At 44.5% G+C, this 24,304-nt stretch overlaps 1 protein-coding gene across 4 annotated transcripts in view; it reads left to right on the forward strand.

Annotated features, from left to right (window-relative positions):
* Positions 1-24,304, forward strand: part of NKTR (natural killer cell triggering receptor) — a 293,873-nt gene that overhangs the window by 187,036 nt on the left and 82,533 nt on the right. For all 4 annotated transcript variants that reach the window (XM_033931783.1, XM_033931786.1, XM_033931785.1 and 1 more), the window contains one exon: positions 20,425-20,512. In XM_033931783.1, coding sequence (XP_033787674.1) covers positions 20,425-20,512 — 88 coding nt within the window. The remainder of the gene's footprint in view (positions 1-20,424; positions 20,513-24,304) is intronic.

Raw genomic sequence — 24,304 nt, forward strand, 5'->3', positions numbered from 1 at the left:
AGACATAATATTTCAATTATAATTAATTATCACTTTGAACTTATATCTGATTGAACTTGAGATTGGCATTGATGTCATATGCAATAATTCCTTAAAAAATAAAGAAATAAAATAAAATAAAAATAATTCATACATAATATTTAAAATAAGAAAACAATTTTTAATACCATTTAAACTTAAAATAGAATAAAATTAAAACATTTATAAAAGGGAAAATATAATAAATAAATAAAAATGGTAGTAAATATAGTTATACATTGAAATAGCTTGTAGGAGTTATATACACCTAACCTCAATATACGTATCCAAGTGGTCATATTAAAATGGGAAGGGAGGGGAGGGAAGGGAGGGAAGGGAAAATGGGGAAACAATAGAAAATGGAGTAAAGAAAAAAAAAGAGTTATTCTAAAAAATATTTTAAATATTGGGAAAATTAAGAAAACAATTCATATAATTTTAAAGAAAATATATCAAAAATACATAAATGGATTTTAAAATAATATCCTTAAACGTTAATGGTCTAAATCATATGATAAAAAAGAAAAAAGCACTATTATTTTTAAAAAGGCAAGAGGCGGATATATGCTTTATACAAGAGACCCACCTCTCAAATATTGAATCTAGTAAACTACAAGGAGGATGGGTCAAACATTGTTTTTTCTCACCAGCTACAAAGAAAAAAGCAGGTGTTGCTATTCTAGTAAATAAAAAATGTAATGCTACATTCAAATTAAAGGCAACAGACATTAATGGAAGATGGATAATAGTGGAAATGAATATGGGAAATACTACCATGACGCTGATTAATATATACGCCCCTAATTCGAACCAAAATGAATTTTTCAAAACTCTTCAACAATTGATCTTACCACTGGCTACTTCAAATCTAATAGTAGCGGGGGATTTCAATGCTGTTATGGATCCTATATTGGATAAAAACCCAAGTAGATATATAAAATCAATGGGCCTAGATAATTTGATACAAACTTGTGATTTAATAGATATTTGGCGTATACTTCATTTTGATGGACGGGAATTTTCATTTTGTTCTCATGTTCACAATTCTTTTTCAAGAATAGATTATATTTTTATATCAAAACATCTAGCACATCAAGTAACAAAAGCTGCCATTGATCCAATAATTTTATCTGATCATGGTGGGGTATGGATTGAAATTAAAAACACAGATCATAATACAAATAGACCAATATGGAAGTTTGATAATACATTGCTTGCTGATCCAAAATTCTGTGAAAATTTTCAAATAAAAATGAAAGAATTTTTTCAAATAAATGATAAAGATGAGATTTCTAGAGAAATATTATGGGATGCATTTAAAGCATCAATAAGAGGACAAATTATTTCATATTCGGCTTATCTTAATAAACAAAATAAAAAACAATATATTAACTTAGAAAAAGAAATAAAAAATTTAGAATTAAAACTTATAGAAAAATGGAATTATTCCACACAACAAGAACTATTAAAACTTAAAGGTAAATACAATGAAATATCATCAAAAATGATAAGAAAAGATTTGTTTTCTCAGCAGGCACTGTATTATGGGAACTCAAATAAGTCGGGAAGAATACTAGCAAATTACCTAAAAGCGAAAAAAAAGAAAACAAAAATAATTGCTATAAAAGATGAAAAAGGTGATACATTAACAAAAATTGAACCAATCTTAAAACAATTCCTAAAATTTTATAAATCTCTTTATTCTTCCGAGACTTATTTAAATAAAGAAAAAGAAGGTTTAGAATTCTTGAAATTATTAAAGGGTCCAAAGGTTCCTGAACATATAAAACGAAGTTTAGAAGAACAAATATCACTAAAAGAATTAGGAACAGCTTTGAAATCCCTTAGAGTTGGATCCGCTCCAGGTGGTGATGGTTATACAGTGGAATTTTATAAACATTTTCAAAATTTTTTATTACCCTATTTATTAAATCTTTTTCAATATCAACTAAATCAAGGTTGTACTAAAGGCACTATGGCAGAATCATTAACAATAGTTTTACCAAAGCCAAATAAAGATCCCACTTTGGTATCAGACTACAGACCAATTTCCTTAATAAATGTAGATGGAAAATTATTAGCAAAAATACTTGCATTAAGATTAGCTAAAGCTCTTCCCCATATTATAAGTATGTCTCAAACAGGATTTGTTGCTCAAAGACATTCATCTCATAATACTAGATTAGCTTTCCATATGTTATACTTAACAAAGAAAATGAACGAACCTACCTTTGCTATTTCTTTAGATGCAGAAAAGGCTTTTGATAGAATAGAATGGACATTTATGTATCAGACATTGAATTGGTTTGGAATAGGTCCTGGATTCACACAAATGATACAAACACTATATAACTCCCCTTCTGCTAGATTATACATAAATAATACGTTTTCAGAAAAATTTAATCTACAAAGAGGAGTTAGACAAGGATGTCCTTTATCTCCTTTGCTGTTTGATATTGTTTTAGAACCCTTAATATTAGCAATCCAACAAGTAAGGGAAATACAAGGTATACCTCATTCAGATAAAGAATATAAAATATCGGCTTATGCTGATGACTTATTATTATATTTGAGGAACCCAGAATCTACCATTCCACATTTACTTGAACTGATTGAAAAATTTGGTAAATTTTCAGGATATAAGATAAATTGGAACAAATCAGAAGTACTCCCATTAAATATACATTGCACAAAAGGTTTATTTAAATCATTCTCTTTTGTTTGGAAAGAAGATGCTATTAAATATCTAGGAATTTGGATTACAAAAAATTTAGATGACACAATGAAAATTAATGAAAAAAATTTATTACAAAAAGTAACAGAGATGTGTGAGCAATGGAACCCTTTACACTTATCTTGGTGGGGAAGAATACAAACTGTTAAAATGATGATATTACCTGTAGTCTGTTACCAAATGGGAATGATACCAGTTTTCTTCCAAAATTCTTTTTATAAAAAATTAAATAAAATATTGACAAAGTTTATTTGGCTTGGGAAAAATCCCAGAGTTGCTTTAGTGTCATTACAAAGACCAATTGCGGAGGGAGGGGTAAATTTTCCCAACTTCTATAGGTATCATCAAGCCTATATTTTACGTCAAGGTATGTATTGGATCCTCCCAGAGCCCACTGTAAATATCCCAGATTGGTTTTGGCTAGAATGGAGACTTATGTTTCCATTACGTCTTAGTCATGTAGTTAGTATCAAAATGCCAAGGCTATACAAAGAACATAAAATATTCATGGATACATGGAAAACTTTAAGATATATAAGTAATCTAACTCCTATTCCAATTAGTAAATCAACAACTCAAACAATTTGGTTAAACCCCAAGATCAAAATAGGCGGTTTCAAAATAATCTGGAAAAACTGGATGACAGCAGGTATTCGTATTCTAGACGACATAATAAAAAATGGTAAAATGCTGGAGTTTTCACAATTGCAACATAAATTTGATCTTAATAAAACACAATATTTTAGATGGTTGCAATTGAAGCAATCCATTCAGGTAGGGTTCCCTGAATGGAAAAATCTTACTAATTATCACAGCTTGGAATTCTTGTGTTTCCAGATAAACTCAATAGGACATGAAGCCGCACAGTGGTATAAATTAATATCCGGATATATAAATAAAAAACCAAAAAATGGTCTTAGAGACATTTGGAGCATTGAGATAAAGCACCAAATTAGTGCATCTCAATGGCCACGACTTTGGTCTTGGAGGTTAAAATGTACAGTGTCAGCATCTATGAGACAAACTTGGTTTTTTCTTTTACATAGAGCTTTATGGACCCCTACACGTTTACATAGAATTGATAGCTCTAAATCTAATAGATGCTGGCACTGTCAAGTTGAAATTGGGACATTAGACCATCTTTTATTCTTTTGTCCACTCATCTTAAAATTCTGGAAATCAATTTGGCCTCAAATTAATAGGATGTTAGAAAACCCAGTAGCCTTGACATATGATACTATATTATTTGGAACAACAATGAGAAAAAAAAGTCAAATATCATCAAATAATAACAAACTATTGTTTATTTTAACTGGAATAGCAATACAACAAATTACATTTAATTGGAAAAGACATGACAGATTAAATTACACTTTCTGGTGGAATTCTGTTTGTCATATATATAAAATGGAACTTACCATAGCAACACAAAAAGGATATATTAATAAATTTCAAAAGATATGGAGACCATTAACAGATTTTTGTAATGAATGATTAACTTTTCCCAAGATAAAAATTTGATTAGAAGGGAATGGGGTGGGATTTTATTTTTGGTTTTTACACACTATATCAATGTTGAATGAATTTACAATAAAGTTGTTTTTAAATATTATTGATTGAACGGGAGGGAGGGAAGGGGGATTAATACATTTAAAAGAAATGATAAAAATTTAGAATTACTGCATAATATTATAAAATTTGTATAAAATCAATTTTCTAAAAAATGTTAAACTTGATAATAATAAGTGTGTTTATCAAGTGTACATGTTTAAATTTCTAATAAGTATATTTGAAACACTTGTTGTAACAAAAGAAAATGAATAAAGATTATTAAACCAAACCAAAATAGGCCTTCCCCTCTGGTGCATTCTGGGATGCAATTTTCAACAATTAGCATCTGAGTCTGATTTTGAGTACAGTTTTCAAAACCATCTTCAAATGTATATAGTAGTTTGTGTAAGCTGGTTCTCTGAAATTGCCATCACTCAATGTAGCTAAATTTTGTTCTACATCAGTGGTCTCAAACCCTTTGCAGGACCACATTTTAGATTTGTAGGTACTTGGAGGGCCTCAGAAAAAAATAGTTAATGTCTTATTAAAGAAATGACAATTTTGCATGAGGTAAAACTCTTTATCCCAGGACAAGCAGGCATGATATTCTCACATGTGGGTGACGTCATCTACGGAGCCCCAGCGCGGACAGCTTTTCAAGCAAACTTGATTGAAGTTTCAAGTTTGCTACACTGCACCACGCATGTGCATGCCTTCTTGCCCACTAGAGGGCGCATCCTCACCTCGTGGTCCTCAGTTTAGTTTTTTCCGCGGAGCCAGAAGCCCTGTGGAAATTGAGCTCCTGTTTTTTCTGCCTTCTGACACCGCGTCTGGGTTATTTAGCTCGGTCGCTGTGCTTTATTTGTTGTTTTTCTTTCATAACCCGTCGTTTATCGTCGAAAAAAAAAAAAAGTTTTCTTCCTTCCGTTCGGCTCCGGGGGCTCCCGGCGGCCGCGGGACGTCGTCCGTTCCCGGCCCCTTTTCTTTTTCATGTCCCGTCCCTTGACGGGCTTTAAGAAATGCACCCGGTGTGATCGGTTGCTGTCAATTACCGATCCACACCGGTGGTGCTTGATTTGCTTAGGCCCGGAGCACCCTACTGATTCCTGTGAGAGGTGCTCCACTTTTCAATCCAGAGTGCTCCGCCGACGCCGTGCCCGGATGGCGGAGCTCTTCTCTACGGACCCCGCGGCGGGGAAGGCCTCGACGTCGGCTTCGGCCCCGGCCTCGACCTCGGCCTCGGCCTCCTCGCCCCAGCCGTGCCCCTCGACTTCGTCGAAGCCTGCTGCTCTGACAAAGCCTACCTCGGGTAAGTCCCCGCTTCCCTCCTCAGCTCCAGGTTTGGCGAAGAAGCCATCCTCGGGCTCCTCGACAGCGGGTGGGTCGGCCTCGGCCCAGCCCAGGGTTGCCAAATCTAGTGCCCCGAGGGAATACTCGAGACCGAGGTCGCCCTCCAGGGAGCACCCCCCGGCCTCGGACCTACCGGCCATGATGGGGATCCCGGCCTTCCAAGACTTGCTCCGAGCGTTGATTACCTCGGAGCTGTCAGGGGCCATCGAGCAACTGCAGCAGGCTTCGGCCTCGACTGCACCGGTCTCGACAGCCCAGGCCTCGGCGGCCTCGGTCTCGGTGCCCTCGACTTCGGGTGCCGGTCCGGCCCCGACCTCGACCCCGACCTTGCCCTCGACTTCGACCTCGGAGGCCCAGCCTGAGAAAACCGTTAGGCCTAGGGACAAGGTGCGTCGGGTCAGGAGGATATCTTCGTCCTCTTCTTCGGGGTCTTCCCGGGGCTCCAAACCCAAACGTTCTCGGGCTTCTCCTCGGAGACGTGGTCGCTCTTCGCTGCTCGAGGGCGAGACCTTGCGTGTCTCGGAGCTCCACCTCGACAACCCAAGCCTGTTTCGCTCCCCTGCGAGAGGGGGTTCGAGAGACTCTTCCCCGAGACAGAGGGGGTGTGCCTCGAACCCCGGGGTTTCTCCCAAGGGCTCTTCGGGGCGCAGGCGTTCCCCAACCCCTTCAGGGTCGCTCGATGTGGCCTCCTGGGGATCGGGGTCTGGCAGGGAACCGTGGTATTCCCGTGAGGCTTCCCCCTTTTGTTCGGCGGGGAGATCTCGAACCCCCTCACCGCCCGCCAGAACATCATCCTTCTCCAGGTTCGTGCAGGATATGGCAAAAGCCTTGGGGCTTGACTTGATGGCGGGTTCTCACTATACTAAAGAGTTCCTAGAGGAGCAGGACCTTCCTACTCCCCCGAGGGAAACTCCTCGCCTTCCCCTGAATAAGGTTCTACATCAAACCTTTCTTAAGAACTTGGACTCCCCCCTTACAATCACTGCAGTGCCGTCGAAGATGGAGTCCAAATACCGGACCATTCCTTCTAAAGGGTTCGATAAGCCTCAACTCTCACACCAGTCGTTGATTGTGGAGTCGGCGCTTAAAAAAACTCAACCCTCCAGAGTCTCGGCGGCGGTCCCGCCAGGAAGGGAGGGGAGGACCCTGGACAAGTTTGGTCGTCGCCTCTATTCTAATTCCCTTATGGCCGTCAGGGTCCTAAACTACGCATTTACGTTTTCATCCTATTTGCGTAGCATGGTGAAGGATCTACCTCAGTATCAGGAGGTCATGCCTGCCTCCCATCGGGAGGGGTTTGCCACATTCATGTCCAACTTGTCTCAATTGCGGCTGTACCTGTTCCACGCTGTGTACGACGCCTTTGAGCTTGCTTCAAGGGTCTCGGCCTTTGCGGTGGCTATGCGCAGGCTGGCCTGGCTCCGTACCCTCGATATGGATCCTAACTTACAAGAACGCCTGGCGAATTTACCATGCGTGGGTTCGGAATTGTTTGATGAATCCTTGGAGGCGGCGACCAAACGTTTGTCGGAACAGGAGCGCTCCTTAGCCTCCTTGGTCCGTGCTAAACCTCGGGCCCCGCCGCAAAAATCCTTCCGGCCGCCCCCGAGGAGATACCCGCAGAAGTCTACCCCTGCATTTTCTAGGCCTCCGGCCCGGCGCCCTCCCCAACAGGGTAGAGGGGGACAGCCGAAACCTCCAGCGCAGGGAGCGTCCAAGCCGGCCCCGTCTTTTTGACGGGCTGTGTGGATGGGGGCGGGCCCCCTCCGCAATATCATGGGACCCCCTCCCAATCGGAGGCCGTCTCGGGTCCTTTTCTGTGGCTTGGACAGAGATAACATCCGACGCATGGGTGCTCCGGATCATCTCCGAGGGCTACTCGCTGAATTTCTCAGCCACGCCACCGGACCATCCCCCCGGATTGTGTCCGAGCAACTCCAGCCAACTTCCCCTTCTCCTTCTGGAGGCCAGAGCCTTGGTGAGCCTGCGGGCGGTGGAACCAGTGCCCCCAGAACAACGGGGAACGGGGTTTTACTCCCGTTACTTTTTGGTCCCAAAGAAGACAGGGGACTTACGCCCCATTTTGGACCTCCGGAAGCTCAACAAGTTCCTGGTCCGGGAGAAGTTCCGGATGTTGTCACTTCCGGTTTTATACCCTCTGTTGGAGGAGGGGGATTGGATGTGCTCCCTAGACTTGAAGGAAGCCTACATTCATGTTCCGGTGCATCCCGCTTTCCGCAAGTATTTACGGTTCAAGGTGGGAGATTGGCACCTTCAATATCGGGTCCTCCCATTTGGTCTGGCTTCGTCCCCTCGAGTCTTCACGAAGTGTATGGTGGTGGTTGCGGCAGCCCTGAGATCGCAGGAGCTGCAGGTGTTTCCCTACCTGGACGATTGGCTCATTAAGGCCTCCACCAGGGAGGGGGTTATCTCAGCGACCCGACAGACTATCACCTTCCTTCAGCGTCTGGGTTTCGAGGTGAACTTCCCCAAGTCTCAGTTGAGCCCGACTCAATCCATTCAGTTCATTGGAGCCGTGCTGAACACGGTTCGCCTCCGTTCCTTCCTTCCTCCTCCTCGGTTGCAGGCACTGCTTCGGTTGACTCACCAGGTTTCGCTGATGCCCACAGTTTCAGCTCGTCGCATGTTGGTGCTCCTGGGCCACATGGCGTCGATGGTCCATGTCACTCCGTTCGCCCGATTGCACATGAGGCTGCCTCAGTGGATCTTGGCCTCCCAATGGCGACAGGAGTGCGACCCACTCTCTTGCCCGATAAAGGTGACTCCCTCTTTGAGACGCTCGCTCCGTTGGTGGACCAACTCTTCCAATCTTTCAAGGGGTTTGCTCTTTCTCGCTCCGCCGCATCGCAAGGTCCTGACCACGGATTCCTCGGAGTACGCGTGGGGAGCTCATCTAGACGGTCTGCGGACCCAGGGTCTATGGTCGGCGGAGAACCGTCTTTGTCACATCAATGTGTTGGAGCTTTGTGCCATTTTTCTGGCAGCTCGAGCGTTCGGCCACCTGCTCCGAGACCAGGTAGTCCTCGTACGCACGGACAACCAGGTGGCGATGTATTATGTAAACAAACAAGGGGGAACGGGTTCTTGGGCCCTGTGCCAAGAAGCCCTGCGCCTTTGGGAATGGGCAGTCTCCCTGAACATCTTCCTTCGTGCGGTTTACATCCAAGGAGAAAAGAATTGTCTCGCAGACAAACTCAGTTGTCTTCTCCAGCCGCACGAGTGGTCGCTAAACTCCCGAGTCCTACGCGAGGTCTTCGACCGCTGGGGGACCCCTCAGGTGGATCTCTTTGCTTCCCCGGAGACTCGCAAACTGCCCCTCTATTGTTCCAGGATATACGCCCAGGACCGTCTCGAGGCAGATGCCTTCCTTCTCGACTGGGGAGGGAGATTCCTTTATGCGTTTCCTCCTTTCCCCCTGATCATGAGGACGTTGGTTCATCTCAAGTCATCCAGAGCCACTATGATTCTCATAGCGCCGCGTTGGCCTCGTCAGCACTGGTTTTCCCTGCTCCTTCAACTCAGTGCCAGGGAGCCTCTACTTCTGCCAGTTTTTCCCTCTCTGCTGTCTCAGAGTCGGGGTTCGCTGTTACATCCCAATCTTCAGTCATTACATCTGACGGCTTGGTTCCTTTCCCCCTAACTTCGGCGGTCAGGGAGGTGTTGGAAGTCTCGCGCAAGGCCTCGACTCGGCTTTGTTATTCGCAGAAGTGGACCAGATTTTCATCCTGGTGTTCCTCGCACCATCTGGACCCGAATTTGGTTCCGGTGTCCTCGGTTCTGGAATATTTGCTGCATTTGTCCAAGTCCGGGTTGAAGACAACTTCCATCCGGGTGCATCTCAGTGCTATTGCTGCTTTCCATCGGCATCTAGAGGGACGTTCTCTCTCTCTTCATCCTCTGGTGGTTCGTTTCATGAGGGGTTTAGTGAATGTTAATCCTCCTCTAAAACCTCCTCCTGTAGTTTGGGATCTGAATGTGGTCTTGGCTCAGCTGATGAAACCTCCTTTTGAGCCAATTGACAAGTCTCTTCCTAAGTTTCTCACTTGGAAGGTGGTCTTTTTACTTGCGCTCATGTCTGCTCGTCGAATTAGTGAGCTTCAGGCTTTGGTTGCGGACCCGCCTTTTACTGTCTTCCATCATGACAAGGTGGTTCTCCGCACCCATCCAAAATTTCTACCTAAGGTTGTGTCTGATTTTCACCTCAATCAGTCTATTGTCCTTCCGGTGTTCTTTCCGAAGCCCCACTCTCATCCTGGGGAGGCGGCGCTTCACACGCTTGACTGTAAGAGGGCGTTGGCTTTTTATCTCCAACGTACCGTCTTATCGGAAGGTTCCTCAATTATTTTTGTCCTTTGATCCTAATCGGCTGGGACATCCTATTTCCAAGTGCACCTTGTCCAATTGGCTAGCTGCTTGTATTTCTTTTTGCTACGCTCAGGCTGGTCTCACGCTCCATGGTCGAGTCACGGGGCATAAGGTCCGGGCGATGGCAGCTTCTGTTGCTTTCCTCCGGTCGACTCCTGTGGAGGACATATGTAAAGCTGCTACTTGGTCTTCGGTTCATACGTTCACCTCCCACTACTGTCTGGACACTTTGTCCAGAAGCGACGGCCGGTTTGGCCAGTCGGTATTACGTAACCTGTTTTCTTAAATTGCCATCCTCCCACCTGCCCTTTTTTGGTTGGCTTGGAGGTCACCCACATGTGAGAATATCATGCCTGCTTGTCCTGGGATAAAGCACAGTTACTTACCGTAACAGGTGTTATCCAGGGACAGCAGGCATATATTCTCACAACCCGCCCACCTCCCCGGGGATGGCTTCTTTGCTGGTTATGGAACTGAGGACCACGAGGTGAGGATGCGCCCTCTAGTGGGCAAGAAGGCATGCACATGCGTGGTGCAGTGTAGCAAACTTGAAACTTCAATCAAGTTTGCTTGAAAAGCTGTCCGCGCTGGGGCTCCGTAGATGACGTCACCCACATAACACCTGTTACGGTAAGTAACTGTGCTTTATAGTTTATAAATCTTTCCTTTTGGCTAAGTCTTAATAATAATATTGTCATTTATAGCTAAAGAGACATATGATCAAGAAACTGTTTTATATTACTTTTGTGATTATGATAAACATACCGAGGGCCTCAAAATAGTACCTGGCAGGCCGCATGTGGCCTCTGTGCCACGAGTTTGAGACCACTACTTTACAACATGTATACTTTTAGTTATATTTAGAGGAAACATTCCCAGGGGATGGGATTGCACTTTCAAGCCTACATACATATACCTCTTCTACTATTAAAACTGTACTTTTAACACAGTGTCCCGCAAGCTTTCTCAAGCTGCGGCACACTAAAGGTAGTGGCCGTGGCTCGAAGCACCTGGAAGTGCGCGGATATCACCGTGATGACATCACACACATGCGTGACATCATTATGCCGATGTCTGTGTGTGTGTGAAGGCCCTTCAGGTGGGTCCTGAGACGCCATTAGGGGGTGCCAAAAGGGAAGAGGGCCAGAGAGAAGGATATGTGCTGGCACCCACTCGCAATGAGAGGCACGTCCTGTAGACAGTCAGCTGGCGCCGGCGCCTGTCCTCCTCCCCAGTGTATAGAGGCACACCTGAAATCTCAGGAGGCACACGGTTTGAGATACACTGCTTTAGCAAAAACAGATGCAGCTAACCTTGGGTACGTTGTACTTGTATCAAGTTTCAGTGTGAAAATGTGTTTTCCATTTTGAGAACTGATGCAAAGTCTGTTGGTGAAAAGAAAAAAAAAAATCTCTGGACCCTGTCCCAGTGTGGACTGTTTGAAAATTGTTCACTTGAAGTGTGGGCTAGTTAATTGCTTCTTAACTACCAGACCATGGGCAAATGCTATTAACAGTTTAATTTCCATCGGTCCACAAAATGATAGTAAGAATCCTTGCATCTTGCAAATCAAGTTGGTGATGGAGCAGGTAAAGGCCTAACTGCCAAAGAGAAGGTGAAAGAGGCAAAGCAATTTGTTGATTGAGCTGGCTGAAGATGAGAAAGTGAGTGGCATGACTGTGCACCAGTGATCTTTTGCTGCCTCCATTTAACCCTACATTAGAGAATGGCACGGGGACCGTTTATTGCAGTAAACCGTGGTCACCGCAGTAAATCCGCAGGAATGGAGACATTGGCAACTGGTTTACCGTGGGAGCGGTAAAAAGTCTTGCTCCTGTAGTAAAAAAAATTGCTCCTCCCCAGATCCTCTTGCACCTATTTTACCTTCAGGAGCCAGCCATGCCACGATGAAGACAGAAGAAACCCAAAACCAAAGCCTGAGACCAATGTGATTTGAAGAATAAAATTACCAGACAACAAAAGGTAGAAAAAAGTACATTTATTTTATATTTTGTGATTAGAATATTTCAAATTTACATTACATTACGGATTTCTATTCCGCCATTACCTTGCAGTTCAAGGCGGATTACAAAAGAATTATCCAAGATGTATTACAACAAGAACTTACCAAAAAAAAAAAAAGAATTGGCCATTTTCAAAAAGAGTAAAAAATGGGTAAGGTTATTTGTTTGGGGTAGTTGGCTTTAGTGAGAGGTGGAGTTTGAGACTTGCGGTATTACTTCTTTTTTCAGAGTTTTCTTGAAGAGTATGGTCTTTATTTCTTTTCTAAAAGTCTTGTAGTCGAGGGATGCCGTCAGTAGATTGGCGATTTGGTTGTCTAGTTTGGCTGCTTGAGTGGCCAGGAGGCCATCATATAGTTTTTTCCGTTTGACCTCCTTAATTGGGGGGTATGAGAATGGGGTGTGAGTTTTCCTATGTCTGGTTGCGGTGTTGTGGATGAGGCAGTTATTCAGGTAGTTTGGACTGTCTCCATATAAAGTCTTAAATAGTAGGCAGTAGAATTTAAATTGTATTCTTGCTGGGATCGGAAGCCAGTGCGATTGGAGATATGCTTCTGTAATGTGATCATGTTTCTTTAATGAGTAGATGAGTCTTAGTGCTGTGTTTTGGATAGTTTGTAGTTGTTTTGTTATGGTTGTAGGGCATGGGAGGTAGAAGATATTACAGTAGTCAAGTAGGCCTAGTATTAAGGACTGAACTATGAGCTGGAATTCAGTTTTCTCGAAGAATTTCCGAACTTGTCTTAAGTTTCTCATGACTAAGAATGACTTTTGTATTGTTTTATTGATTTGCGGTTGCATGGTGCAGCATCTGTCGATAGTTATTCCTAGCAGTTTTAGGGTGGTTTGTATGGGGTAGTTGATTGTGTTGATTTCAATGTTTGTTATGGTTGGTATTTTGTTGTTTTCTAGGAAGATGAATTTCGTTTTATCTGGGTTCAGTTTCAGTTTGTGATCTTTCATCCAGGTTGCTATTGATTTTAGTGTTTGGTATATTGTGTTCGTCATGGAGAGTTCAGGTTGATCGAAGGGTATGAGAATGGTAATGTCATCGGCATAGCTGTAGGAGGTTATGCCTTGTTTGTCCAGGTGAGAGCTGAGGGAGGCTGTATATAGATTGAAGAGAGTCGGGGATAGATGGGGATCCTTGGGGAACTCCGCAGGGGTTTGACCAAGGTTCAGATTTTTGTTTGTATGATTTTACTCTATAGGTTCTTGATTTAAGGAATCCTTCAAACCATGTGTATACTTTATCTGTGATACCTATTGTATCCAGGATTTGTAGTAGAATGTTATGGTCCACCAAGTCGAATGCAGCGGTAAGGTCTAATTGTATGAGCATCATTTTTTTTCCTGCTGAGATGTTGTCTGGTTGTGTCCAAGAGAGATCCTAGTAGTGTTTCCGTGCTGAAGTTGTTTCTGAAGCCGGATTGTGTGGGATGGAGTATGTTATGGTTTTCTAGGTAATTGGAGAGGAATTTGGCAACTAGTCCTTCTATTATTTTGACATAGAGTGGAATAGAGGCAATGGGTCTGTAGTTGACTGTTTGGTCTATTGGTTCTTTGGGGTCTTTGAAGATCGGGGTGATGATGATTTCGCTGAGGTTGGTAGGGTAGTGGCCGTTTATTAGCGAGATTTGTATCCAGTTTAGAAGAAGAGCGCAGAATTTGTGCTGGATGTTTTTAGGAGATATGGTGGACAGTTGTTGAGGTCACAGGATGCATGGCTGTATTTTTTGTAGTATTTGTTGAATTCGGGCCATTGTATGTTGGGGAATTGAGACCATATTCTATCTGCTGCAGTAGAATCTCTATGGGGAGAATTGTGAATTCGTTAGGATGGGTAGAGGTTTAATTGAGGGTAGCTCTTGCATTGGTAATTTTATTTTGGAAGTGTTTTGCTAATAGAGTGGCTGAGGGGGGTAGTATAGTTAGTGGTCAGGTAGGGTTTGGTGTCGGTTAGGGTTTTTAGAATTTGGAATAGTTTTTTGGTGTCTTGGGTTTCAGTGCCTATTAGGTTGGTGTAGTGTGCTTTTTTCTCTTGTCCTTTAAGTGTGATTTGTATTGTTTGTAGATTTTTTTTCCAGGCGGATTTTGTATGATCCAAGTTCGATTTTCTCCATTTTCTCTCTAGTCGTCTACATTGTCTTTTGAGATGTAGCAGTTCGGAGTCGAACCATTTATCTGATCTCCTGCTGGGTCTGGATTTGGTTTGCAGTGGGGCTAAATCATCAAGGGTGTTGGAGCAAAGTCTTTCCCAATGTAAGATGAAGTCCTCGGGGTTGTTTTCTAGAATAGTTTCATCTATTTTAGACCAGAATATGGAGGGTTCGATGTGTTTGCGTGAGGTGTATGTTACTTTATTGAGTTTTGTTATAGTTTTTTTGTTGTTTTTGGTCCAGTTGATGTTGAAAGTGTAGGTGTAGTGGTCTGACCAGATGGATCGGGACCATGTTCCGTTAGATGTATGAATTTCTTTTAAGGATGTTGGTGGGTCATGAAGGCTGCAATATCAAATTGGTGGCCTTTTTCATGAGTTGTTTGTGGATTTAGCATTTGGAAGGATAAGGCTTTGAGAAATGAGAGAAAGTTGTCTACTTGTTTGGATGATTGATCATCTAGGTGTAGATTTAGGTCTCCTAGGAGTAGGTTGTAGGTTGCGTGAGTTTTGGTATATGAAGTCAGATTACTGCAGTACTGCTTGTTGGTAGTTGTAAGAGATTATTGTAGGATAAAATTTTATTACTGGTTGCTTCCAATTGAGCTAGTTTCACTGGACGTTTATCGCTTTGAGCTACTCATATCAGAGAGGAGGGAGTCAAGGTTTTGACCGGTTGAAGTAGTTTCTTCTGCTCTGTTAAAAGTAATACTGGAGTGCCAGGGAGCGTGCGATTTAGGTCCATTATGCAATTCATTGCTCTCTATCTCTGCCTGCTGGTAGATGGACATAACCCATCCATCTGGATTTCTCTGCTATGACTAAGGGAAAGAAAATTATCAAGCAAGTCCCAATTTTACCTTGGATGTTATAGAGAATCCCTGATCTGCCATTAACTATACAATTTTTAGAAAAATTATTTTCTTCCTTTTTAAATTTTGTAATAAATTAGATCATTAAGTTTTTGTCCTCTGGTTTGTTCATCACCCAAAAATAGTTATACAGTCTTGTGTGCCAACACTAGGCTGTCTGCTGACATTGTGTGATTTTGAAATACCATATTTTTCGCTCCATAAGACGCACTTTTTTCCCCAAAAAATGTGGGTGGGAATAAGGGTGCATCTTATAGAGCGAATATACACCCCCCTCCCCCCACGGTATCTTTATTTAATCCTGGCGGTCCAGTGCTCCTGCCCTTCCCTCGCTATGCTTCCTGATCTCTTCTGGCAGTGGCACAAGGCAGGTGCAAGCTTTTTGCAGCCTACCTGGTCCCTTGCTGATCTCTAAATGGCTGCCGTCTGTTATCGCGGGACTCACAAAAACCGATGGCAGCCATTCAGAGAGCGGCGCGGGACCAGGTAGGCTACGAAAAGCTCGTGCCTGCCTTGTGCTGCTACCAGAAGAGATCAGGAGGCAGAGCGAGGGAAGGGCAGGCCGCGAAAAACTCATACCTGCCTTGTGCTGCTGCCGGAAAAGATCAGAAGGCAGAACGAGGGAAGGGCAGGAGCACTGGACTGCCGGGACTAAAAAAAGGTATGGGGGGGGGGGGGTGGTGTTACAGTAATTTTCATCAGCTTCCTGCTTTCTTAAAATAGCCAACAACAACACACTCCTAATTTGCCAAACAAATCCTAAACTAGAAAAAACAAGGAAGGCAACCAAGTCACATCAAGGTCTGTGAGGGGGAAGCTCAGAGTGCCTAACTTGGCTCACAACTTGCAAACCAAATATAGTGTAATATGTCAAAGAACATGTCACATTATATGATGTTATAGGGCGCTCTCAGTGTGAACCCTCAGTGATAGGAGCACAGCTCCGACACTTCACTTCTGGGCCAAGGCCATAAGCCTCCACCCGCACACCATCATCGAGCGCCCTGTGTGTGCAGAAATCAAACCAATCAACAATCAAAGTGAGTAAATGAAACTCAACACAAGCAACCTGAGCGACCCCCACACAAACCCTGCCAGCCAAACCCCCTCAAAAGACTCACGCAAAATCACAAACAAAGTCAAAAACCATACCAAAAAGTGAAAAACATGTCCAAAAGAAACAATACTTATCCAAAACTGTCACACAAACGGAAAAAACCGCGCCAGGAGGAGAGGTTCAACCGCGCTGGTTTCGGGAGGAGCCCTTCTTCAGGAACCTGGCCTCCAACAGAACACAAGCAGAGAGGAAGGCTGGAGGGCGGGGTGCCCGGGAGGGAGAGCACACCGGCTAAAACAGATCCACAGGTGACATCATACACGAACCAACCAATCATACAGTGCCAGCACTCAACACAATCAGCACCACAGAAAAGAGAAGGAGAAGAGGGAGGGAAAAGGGGAGGGAAAAAGAAACACCCACCAATAAGAGCACCGCAATCAAAAAGAGTCCCCACCCCCCCCACACACACGCAAGCACACCACACACTGCATCCAAAATCCACTATCCAAAGGGAGCCAAAAACCCTATTAAACAATGGTATTCCATTCCACACTTTCGTTAAGGCCATTCGGCTGAACAGATTGTAATTGAAAAATCCAATATTGTTCCCTGAGATTCAGGTGAGCCTGTCGATCCCCCCTAAAGTCCCAAGGGACTTGCTCAAGCACGAACCAGGATAGGTCAGTAAAACAGTGACCAAAGTCAGCACAGTGGGGTACCAGAGGGGCAGACTGAGATCCAGTACGGATCCGGCTTCTATGTTCTTGCAGTCTGACCCTGACACTTCTGCTGGTCCGTCCCACATAGCACAAACCACACGGGCAGATAATAACATAAACTACCCATTTAGAATCACACGAAGTTTGCGCTCTGAGGTGGTAAGTACGTTGGGTCCGGGGATGTTGCCAGGTAGAAATTGACAAAGATGAATGACACATGTCACAATGTCCACATGGTTGATGTCTGCCCCCACTGTGGGCCCGACTCCTGGTAGCCAGAAGGTCCTTCAAGTTCTTAGAACGAGCAAAAGTGATACACGGGGTCTCCTTAAAAATGGTATGATGTCCCAAAACATGCCAATGTTTCCTCACAATATTAGCTATCTGGTGGGCTTGATTGGAAAATGATATGACACACACCTGTTGCTCTAGAGGTGGCCGAATGACAGGAGCCCTTAGCAATTCAGGGTTAGCATAGCGGGCTCTACGGTACGCTCTTCTAATAATCCATTCAGGATAGCCACGAGCCTTAAAGCGCAGAGACAGAGCCTTTGCCTGAGCCTTATACTCTCTCAATGATGAGCAAATCCGACGAATCCTGAGGAATTGCCCCACGGGCATCGACTGGCGCAACCGGACAGGATGGCAGCTGGTATAATGTAAATATGAAGTCCGATCCGTAGGTTTGCGAAACACAGTAGTAACCAGTTTACCCTGCTCTTTGCTAACCCTGGTATCCAGATAGGTGACACTGCTTGTATTGACCGTGGCAGTAAACTTTAAATGCCTATCAAGAGTGTTAAGCCAAGTCAAAAACTCATAAAACCTGGCCTTGGTGTCAGTCCAAATAAGGAACACATCATCAATAAAACGGAGCCATATGGCGATATGGATCATCCATACAGATGGATATAACAGACGTTCCTCAAAATTTGTGACATAAAGATTAGCCACACTGGGGGCCATGGCTGTACCCATGGCTACCCCGTGCGTTTGGAGATAAAACTCCCCACGCACTTCAAAAAAGTTCTTTTGTAACACCAAGGTGGCCAATTGCATGAGGAAAGCTTTGGTTATACGATGGTGAGGCCCCATAGATAGATGATGTTCAACAATCTTTAAGGCTTCAGTCTGAGGTATATTGCTATATAAAGCTTCCAAATCCATGGTTACCAGAAGATCGGACTGCTGCACCTGGATAATATCAATTCTATTGAGAAAGTTGGTGGTGTCCAATACAAAAGACCGTGCTTGAGCAACCTGGGGTTTCAAAAAAATGGTCAACCATTTTAGACAAGGGTTCGAGGATGGTACCCCGGAGCGACACAATAGGTCTACCCGGGGGGTCGTTGAGAGTTTTATGAATTTTGGGTACAGTGTAAAAGTGGGGGTTGCGGCTGGGGGCCTGGGATAAATATTTGGCCTCAGATTTGGTGATAATGTTATTCTGCAGTGCCTCCTGCACCACAACTGCAATCTCCTGACGCAGAGCGGGGGAGGGATCCCCATCAAGTTTACTATACCAGTCTGCGTTGGAGATATGCGCATCCACCTGAGCATTGTACTGGGTCAAAGATTGAACGACCACAGCTCCGCCCTTATCAGCGGGTTTGATATCCAAGTCAGGGGTATCTCTAAGGGACTCCAGAGCAAGCTATTGCACCCTGGTCATATTGACAAAGTGACGACCAGGAGGAACCTGTCCAAGCTGATCAATATCACGTAATATCAAATCACGGAATACTTTGATGTGAGCATCCATGGGCCCCGGGGGGGGGGTCCAATGAGATTTGACCCTGAATAAAGAATCATCCCGGGTACCCACCTGAGAAGAGAAAAACAGCTTGATCTGGAGACCCCTCACAAACCGAGCCATATCCCTGTGTGCTGTAAACAGATCCAACCCAGTAGTGGGAACAAAAGACAGACCCTTCTCCAGCACTTGAGTCTGTGCATCGGAGAGGGCGACCCCAGATATGTTGACCACTCTTTTTGATTGCGGTGCTCTTATTGGTGGGTGTTTCTTTTTCCCTCCCCTTTTCCCTCCCTCTTCTCCTTCTCTTTTCTGTGGTGCTGATTGTGTTGAGTGCTGGCACTGTATGATTGGTTGGTTCGTGTATGATGTCACCTGTGGATCTGTTTTAGCCGGTGTGCTCTCCCTCCCGGGCACCCCGCCCTCCAGCCTTCCTCTCTGCTTGTGTTCTGTTGGAGGCCAGGTTCCTGAAGAAGGGCTCCTCCCGAAACCAGCGCGGTTGAACCTCTCCTCCTGGCGCGGTTTTTCCGTTTGTGTGACAGTTTTGGATAAGTATTGTTTCTTTTGGACATGTTTTTCACTTTTTGGTATGGTTTTTGACTTTGTTTGTGATTTTGCGTGAGTCTTTTGAGGGGGTTTGGCTGGCAGGGTTTGTGTGGGGGTCGCTCAGGTTGCTTGTGTTGAGTTTCATTTACTCACTTTGATTGTTGATTGGTTTGATTTCTGCACACACAGGGCGCTCGATGATGGTGTGCGGGTGGAGGCTTATGGCCTTGGCCCAGAAGTGAAGTGTCGGAGCTGTGCTCCTATCACTGAGGGTTCACACTGAGAGCGCCCTATAACATCATATAATGTGACATGTTCTTTGACATATTACACTATATTTGGTTTGCAAGTTGTGAGCCAAGTTAGGCACTCTGAGCTTCCCCCTCACAGACCTTGATGTGACTTGGTTGCCTTCCTTGTTTTTTCTTCTTAAAATAGCCAGCAACGTGTCTGCTTTTCTATCCCTGTGGGGCTGTGAAAAGGTCTTTAGCTTTGGTTGAGGAGGGGGGTGCAGGCAAAGCCTTCTTAAGTGAGCATTCAAATTCATGTAAAAGACTGCAGCAGTGAACCGGAGGAATTTGACACTGTGCTAGGGATGATGGTTATACCTGCAGCAAAATTGCTTTATTTTATACTTCCAGTGTATACTGCAAAGTTTTTAGGCAGCAGTTCAAGATGACTGGAAAGGATTTTGTACAACTATGGTACCTCAGGAATACCATTAATGCAAAATGTCAAGGTATCTTACATGCTGCATTGCTTGTCCCAGACTGACAGGCGAAAAGACTTCCAGGACAGGCCCCATTGCCTGCCCTGTGCCCTGTCCCGGCCTGCCACTAGACCACCAGAGGGGGACAGGGCAGGGCGGTGGGACAGGGTACACCATTTGGTTTAGAAATTTTTTTTCTTGGTTTTTCCTCCTCTATAGCTAGGTACGTCTTTTGGTCAGATGCGTCTTATAGAGTGAAAAATACGGTAGTCATAAAGTGTCTTCAGATTCTGTTTTGATGAACAGTGTTACACATATCCATACTTTTAAATTTTTATTATTGAAATATATTTCATCCATGCTGCCATTTGGCCTCTAAATGTTTTGTTAAGAAATCTGAAAGAAATAATACATAAACGCTGCCAGGGTTAACATTTCTACAAGTGTTCTTTAGTCTGACTAGTTCATTAATAGCTCTTAATTCAAATTGAGGAAAAATAATGTGTCAGTGTTGTTTGACAATAAAACTCCCGTCTTAATATTTTAGGAAACATCTCACTGTTGTACCAGTTCTAAGTGACCAGAAGCCATCTTTCTCCAAATCCGGACGAAAAATTAAGGGCAGAGGCACTATAGTACGTGGTAGTATTATGGGTATTTTTGTTGCTGTTTGGGGGTTTTTTTTTGTTGATGCATTTGTTTTTCTTTTTTGTTGGGTTTTTTTTTTTAAATGCTGAGTAATAGTTCTTATCCCAGGACAAGCAGGCAGCCTATTCTCAACATATGGGTGACATCATCCACGGAGCCCGGATGTGGACAGCCTTGCAAGCAGACTTGCTTGTAGAAACGTAGAAGTTTCGAGTCAGCCGCACCGCGCATGTGTGAGTGCCTTCCCGCCCAGCACAGGGCGACTCTCCTTAGTTTTCCGCAGAGCCGAGAAGTCTGTACTTTGACACTCTGCGTTGAACTTTGTTCGCTTCATGCCTTCTCTCACCGCGGTTTGTGTTCTTTTTAGTTGCAAATCACTGTTACTTTCTTTATTTTCCTTTTTTAAAAAAAACAAGAAGATTACTTTTATTTTTTTTTCTTCATTGACTGACTGGTGGGCCAGGTCGCGCAACCGCAGCCTGCGGGCTTCGACTTCGCAGCGGCTATCTTTCTTCCTATGTCCCGGCCAGTCACGGGCTTCAAGAAGTGTAGCCAGTGCCAGCGTGCAATTTCACGGACCCACACTGCCTCAAGTCCTGCCCATAATCTGAAGTCGTGTGAGCGCTGTGCTACTCTTCAACCTCGAGCCCTTAAACGTCGTCGAGATTTAGTGGAAAAACTCTTCAGCATGGACTCTTCTCTGACACCCTCGACCTCGAGTGCTGCCTCGGTCCCATCTTCCAGCGAAGGTCCTCCTGCTTCCACGACTCTGACCTCGAGCCTCTTCAGACTGTCCTCGTTTGGATCGTCTTTAGCCTCGAGTACACCTGCTTTATCTTCCGCTGAGATCCCCTCAGGCCAAATACCTAAGCAGAAGGTTACTGCGGTGGTCCTCAAGTCTCCATTGCCACCTTGGAGCCTTTAGCCTCAGCAAGTGGTCCAGTTTCAGATGCAGATCCACCTTTGCAGGCTTCTCTCCAGACCATGTTGGAGCAGCAATTTGTTCTGTTACTGAGCATATATGTTTCTGCCTTGATGCTGTCTCCTGTAATCCAGCCTGGGCAATCAGCAGTCTCCTGCGAGGTCGAGTCCCTGTGCCTCGAGCTGAAGCTTCACACTCTATGCAAGGAGCAGAGTCTTTGCGAGTGTCTAGTCTGGCATCTACATACTCTAACTTGAGAATGAGAGGGAATGCATACAGAAAAAGATTTGTCCATTCCAGTAGAAAAGCATCTGCCTCGAGGCGATGAGGAGAATATATCCTGGAGCAGAACTAAGGCAGTTTGTGGTTGTGGGGAGATGCAAAGAGACCCAAGGCGTTCCCCACTGTGAAAAAATGTGATGAAGAGGCAAGGTGTCCATTTGTGAGGTTGCAGAAGACAACTCAATTTGTCCGCCTTAGATGTAGACAGCTTTCAGGAAGGTGTTGTGGAGGATTGCCCAGTCCCAAACCTTCAGAGCTGCTTGACAAACGGAGGGAGATCCTGTTCCCCCCCTGTTTTTGACATAGTACATGGCGACTTGGTTGTCCGTCCGAATGAGGACTACCTGGTCCTGAAGAAGAATTTGAAAAGCATTGAAAATCGCTCCGAGTTCCAACAGATTGAAGTGACACTGATGATCCGTACTGGTCCAGTGGCCTCGAGTACGGAGACAATTGAGATGAGCCCCCCAAGTGTAGGTCGAGGAATCTGATGTGAGGACCTTCTGATGAGGGAGCGTTTGAAAAATCAAGACTTTGGAGAGTTGGAAGAGAGCATCCATCAACGGAGAGACTGTCTCAATGAAGGAGTGACTATAATGTGTCGAGAGAGTGGGTCGCAAGCCTGCATTCACTGAAATGCCAGGGTTCACAGAAGAATTCTGAGGTGAAGTCTGGCAAAAGGAGTTACGTGTACTGTGGAGGCCATGTGACCTAAGAGTACCATCATGTGTCTCGCTGAGATTGAAGAGCGGGAAGACACTGCATGACAGAGTTGAAGAAGAGCCTCCAGGCATTGTTAAGGAAGGAATGCTCTTAGTTGGATAGTGTCCAGAACAGCTCCGATGAATTGCAGATTCTGAGAGGGCTGAAGCTGGGATTTGGGAAAGTTGATTTCAAATCCCAAGCTTTGTAGGAACCACGTAGTCTGTTGGGTCACTACAATAACCCCCTGAGATGTTGAATCTTTGATGAGCCAGTCGTCTAGGTAAGAAAACACCTGGAGACCATGGTTCCTTAGAGCTGCTGCTACCACCAACAGGCACTTGGTGAACACTCTGGGAGATGAAGCCAGGTCAAAGGGTAGCACTCTGTATTGATAATGCAGATTCCCCACCCGAAATCTGAGGTACTGATGGGAGGTCAGATGAATGGGGATACGAGTATAAGCCTTCTTGAGATCCAGAGAACATAACCAGTCGTTCTGATCTAGAAGGGGGTAAAGGGATGCCAAGGACAACATGCAAAATTTTTCTTTGACTAAAAATTTGTTGAGAGCACTGAGATCCAAAAAGGGTCTCAGATCACCTGTCTTCTTCGGAACTAGGAAGTAACGGGAGTAAACCCCCCTGCTCTGCTGTTCAAAGAGAACTTCCTCGATGGCACGGAGACGAAGCATAGCTTGAACTTCCTGAAGAAGATGGGTGGTCTGGGATGGATTGGAAGGATACTCTCTTGGAGGAAGCTCTGGTGGGGACCTGAGTGAAATGAAGAGAGTATCCTTCCCTGATTATTGACAGCACCCAGAGGTCGGATCCTATGGGGGGAAGGAAGGACAGAGGCAGAACGATGGAAGTTATGCTCTGTCTGAGACAGTCAAAAAGGCTGCAAAGCCTTAGGTGCAGCAGAAGGCTGAGGTTTCAGTTGATTCGGTTTCTGTTGATCATGCCACCATGCTTCTGATAGCTCCTCGGTGGCCGAGACAACCTTGGTACTCCCTTCTACTTCAACTCAGCAGCAGGGAGCCATACCCTCTACCAGTTTTTCCATCTCTACTTACACAGATTCAAGGATCTCTACTTCATTCCAACCTGCAGTCTCTACACCTGACAGCTTGGTACCTCTCAACATAACTCCTCTTCAGTTTTCTCAACCTGTAAGAGACATTTTAGAGTATTCTAGAAAACCTGCCACTAAATAACGCTTCACCCAGAGAGTGATAGAAAACTGGAACAATCTTACGGAGTCTGTCATAGGGGAAAACACCCTCCAGGGATTCAAGACAAAGTTAGACAAGTTTCTGCTGAACAAGGTCATACGCTGATAGGGCTAGTCTCGGTTAGGGCACTGGTCTTATACCAGAGGGCCGCCGCGTGAGCGGACTGTTGGGCATGATGGACTACTGGTCTGACCCAGCAACGGCAATTCTTATGTTCACCAAAAATGGACTAGATTTTCTACGTGGTGCATCTCTCATGATAAGGAGCCTCAAGATTCCTCCTCATCTTCCCCCTTGTACTTCTTCTCCTCTGGCCTCAAGTCTACATCGATCCGAGTCCATCTCAGTGCAATTGCTGCTTTCCATCAGCCTTTTGAAGAGAAACCCCTCTCTGCTCATCCGGTGGTTTCCAGTTTATGAAAGGACTTTTCAATGTCAAACCTCTTCTCAAACTGCCTCCAGTGGTTTCGGATCTCAATGTTGTTCTTGCTCAATTGATGAAGCCTCCATTTGAACCAATGTCTATGGCTCATCTTAAGTATCTTACTTGGAAACTGGTTTTTCTCATTGCCCTCACATCTGCTCGAAGAGTCAGTGAGCTGCAAGCATTAGTTGCTGATCCACCTTTCACAGCTTCCA

Source organism: Geotrypetes seraphini, chromosome 2 (genome assembly GCF_902459505.1).
Source record: "Geotrypetes seraphini chromosome 2, aGeoSer1.1, whole genome shotgun sequence".
NCBI classification, from domain to species: Eukaryota; Metazoa; Chordata; class Amphibia; order Gymnophiona; family Dermophiidae; genus Geotrypetes; species Geotrypetes seraphini.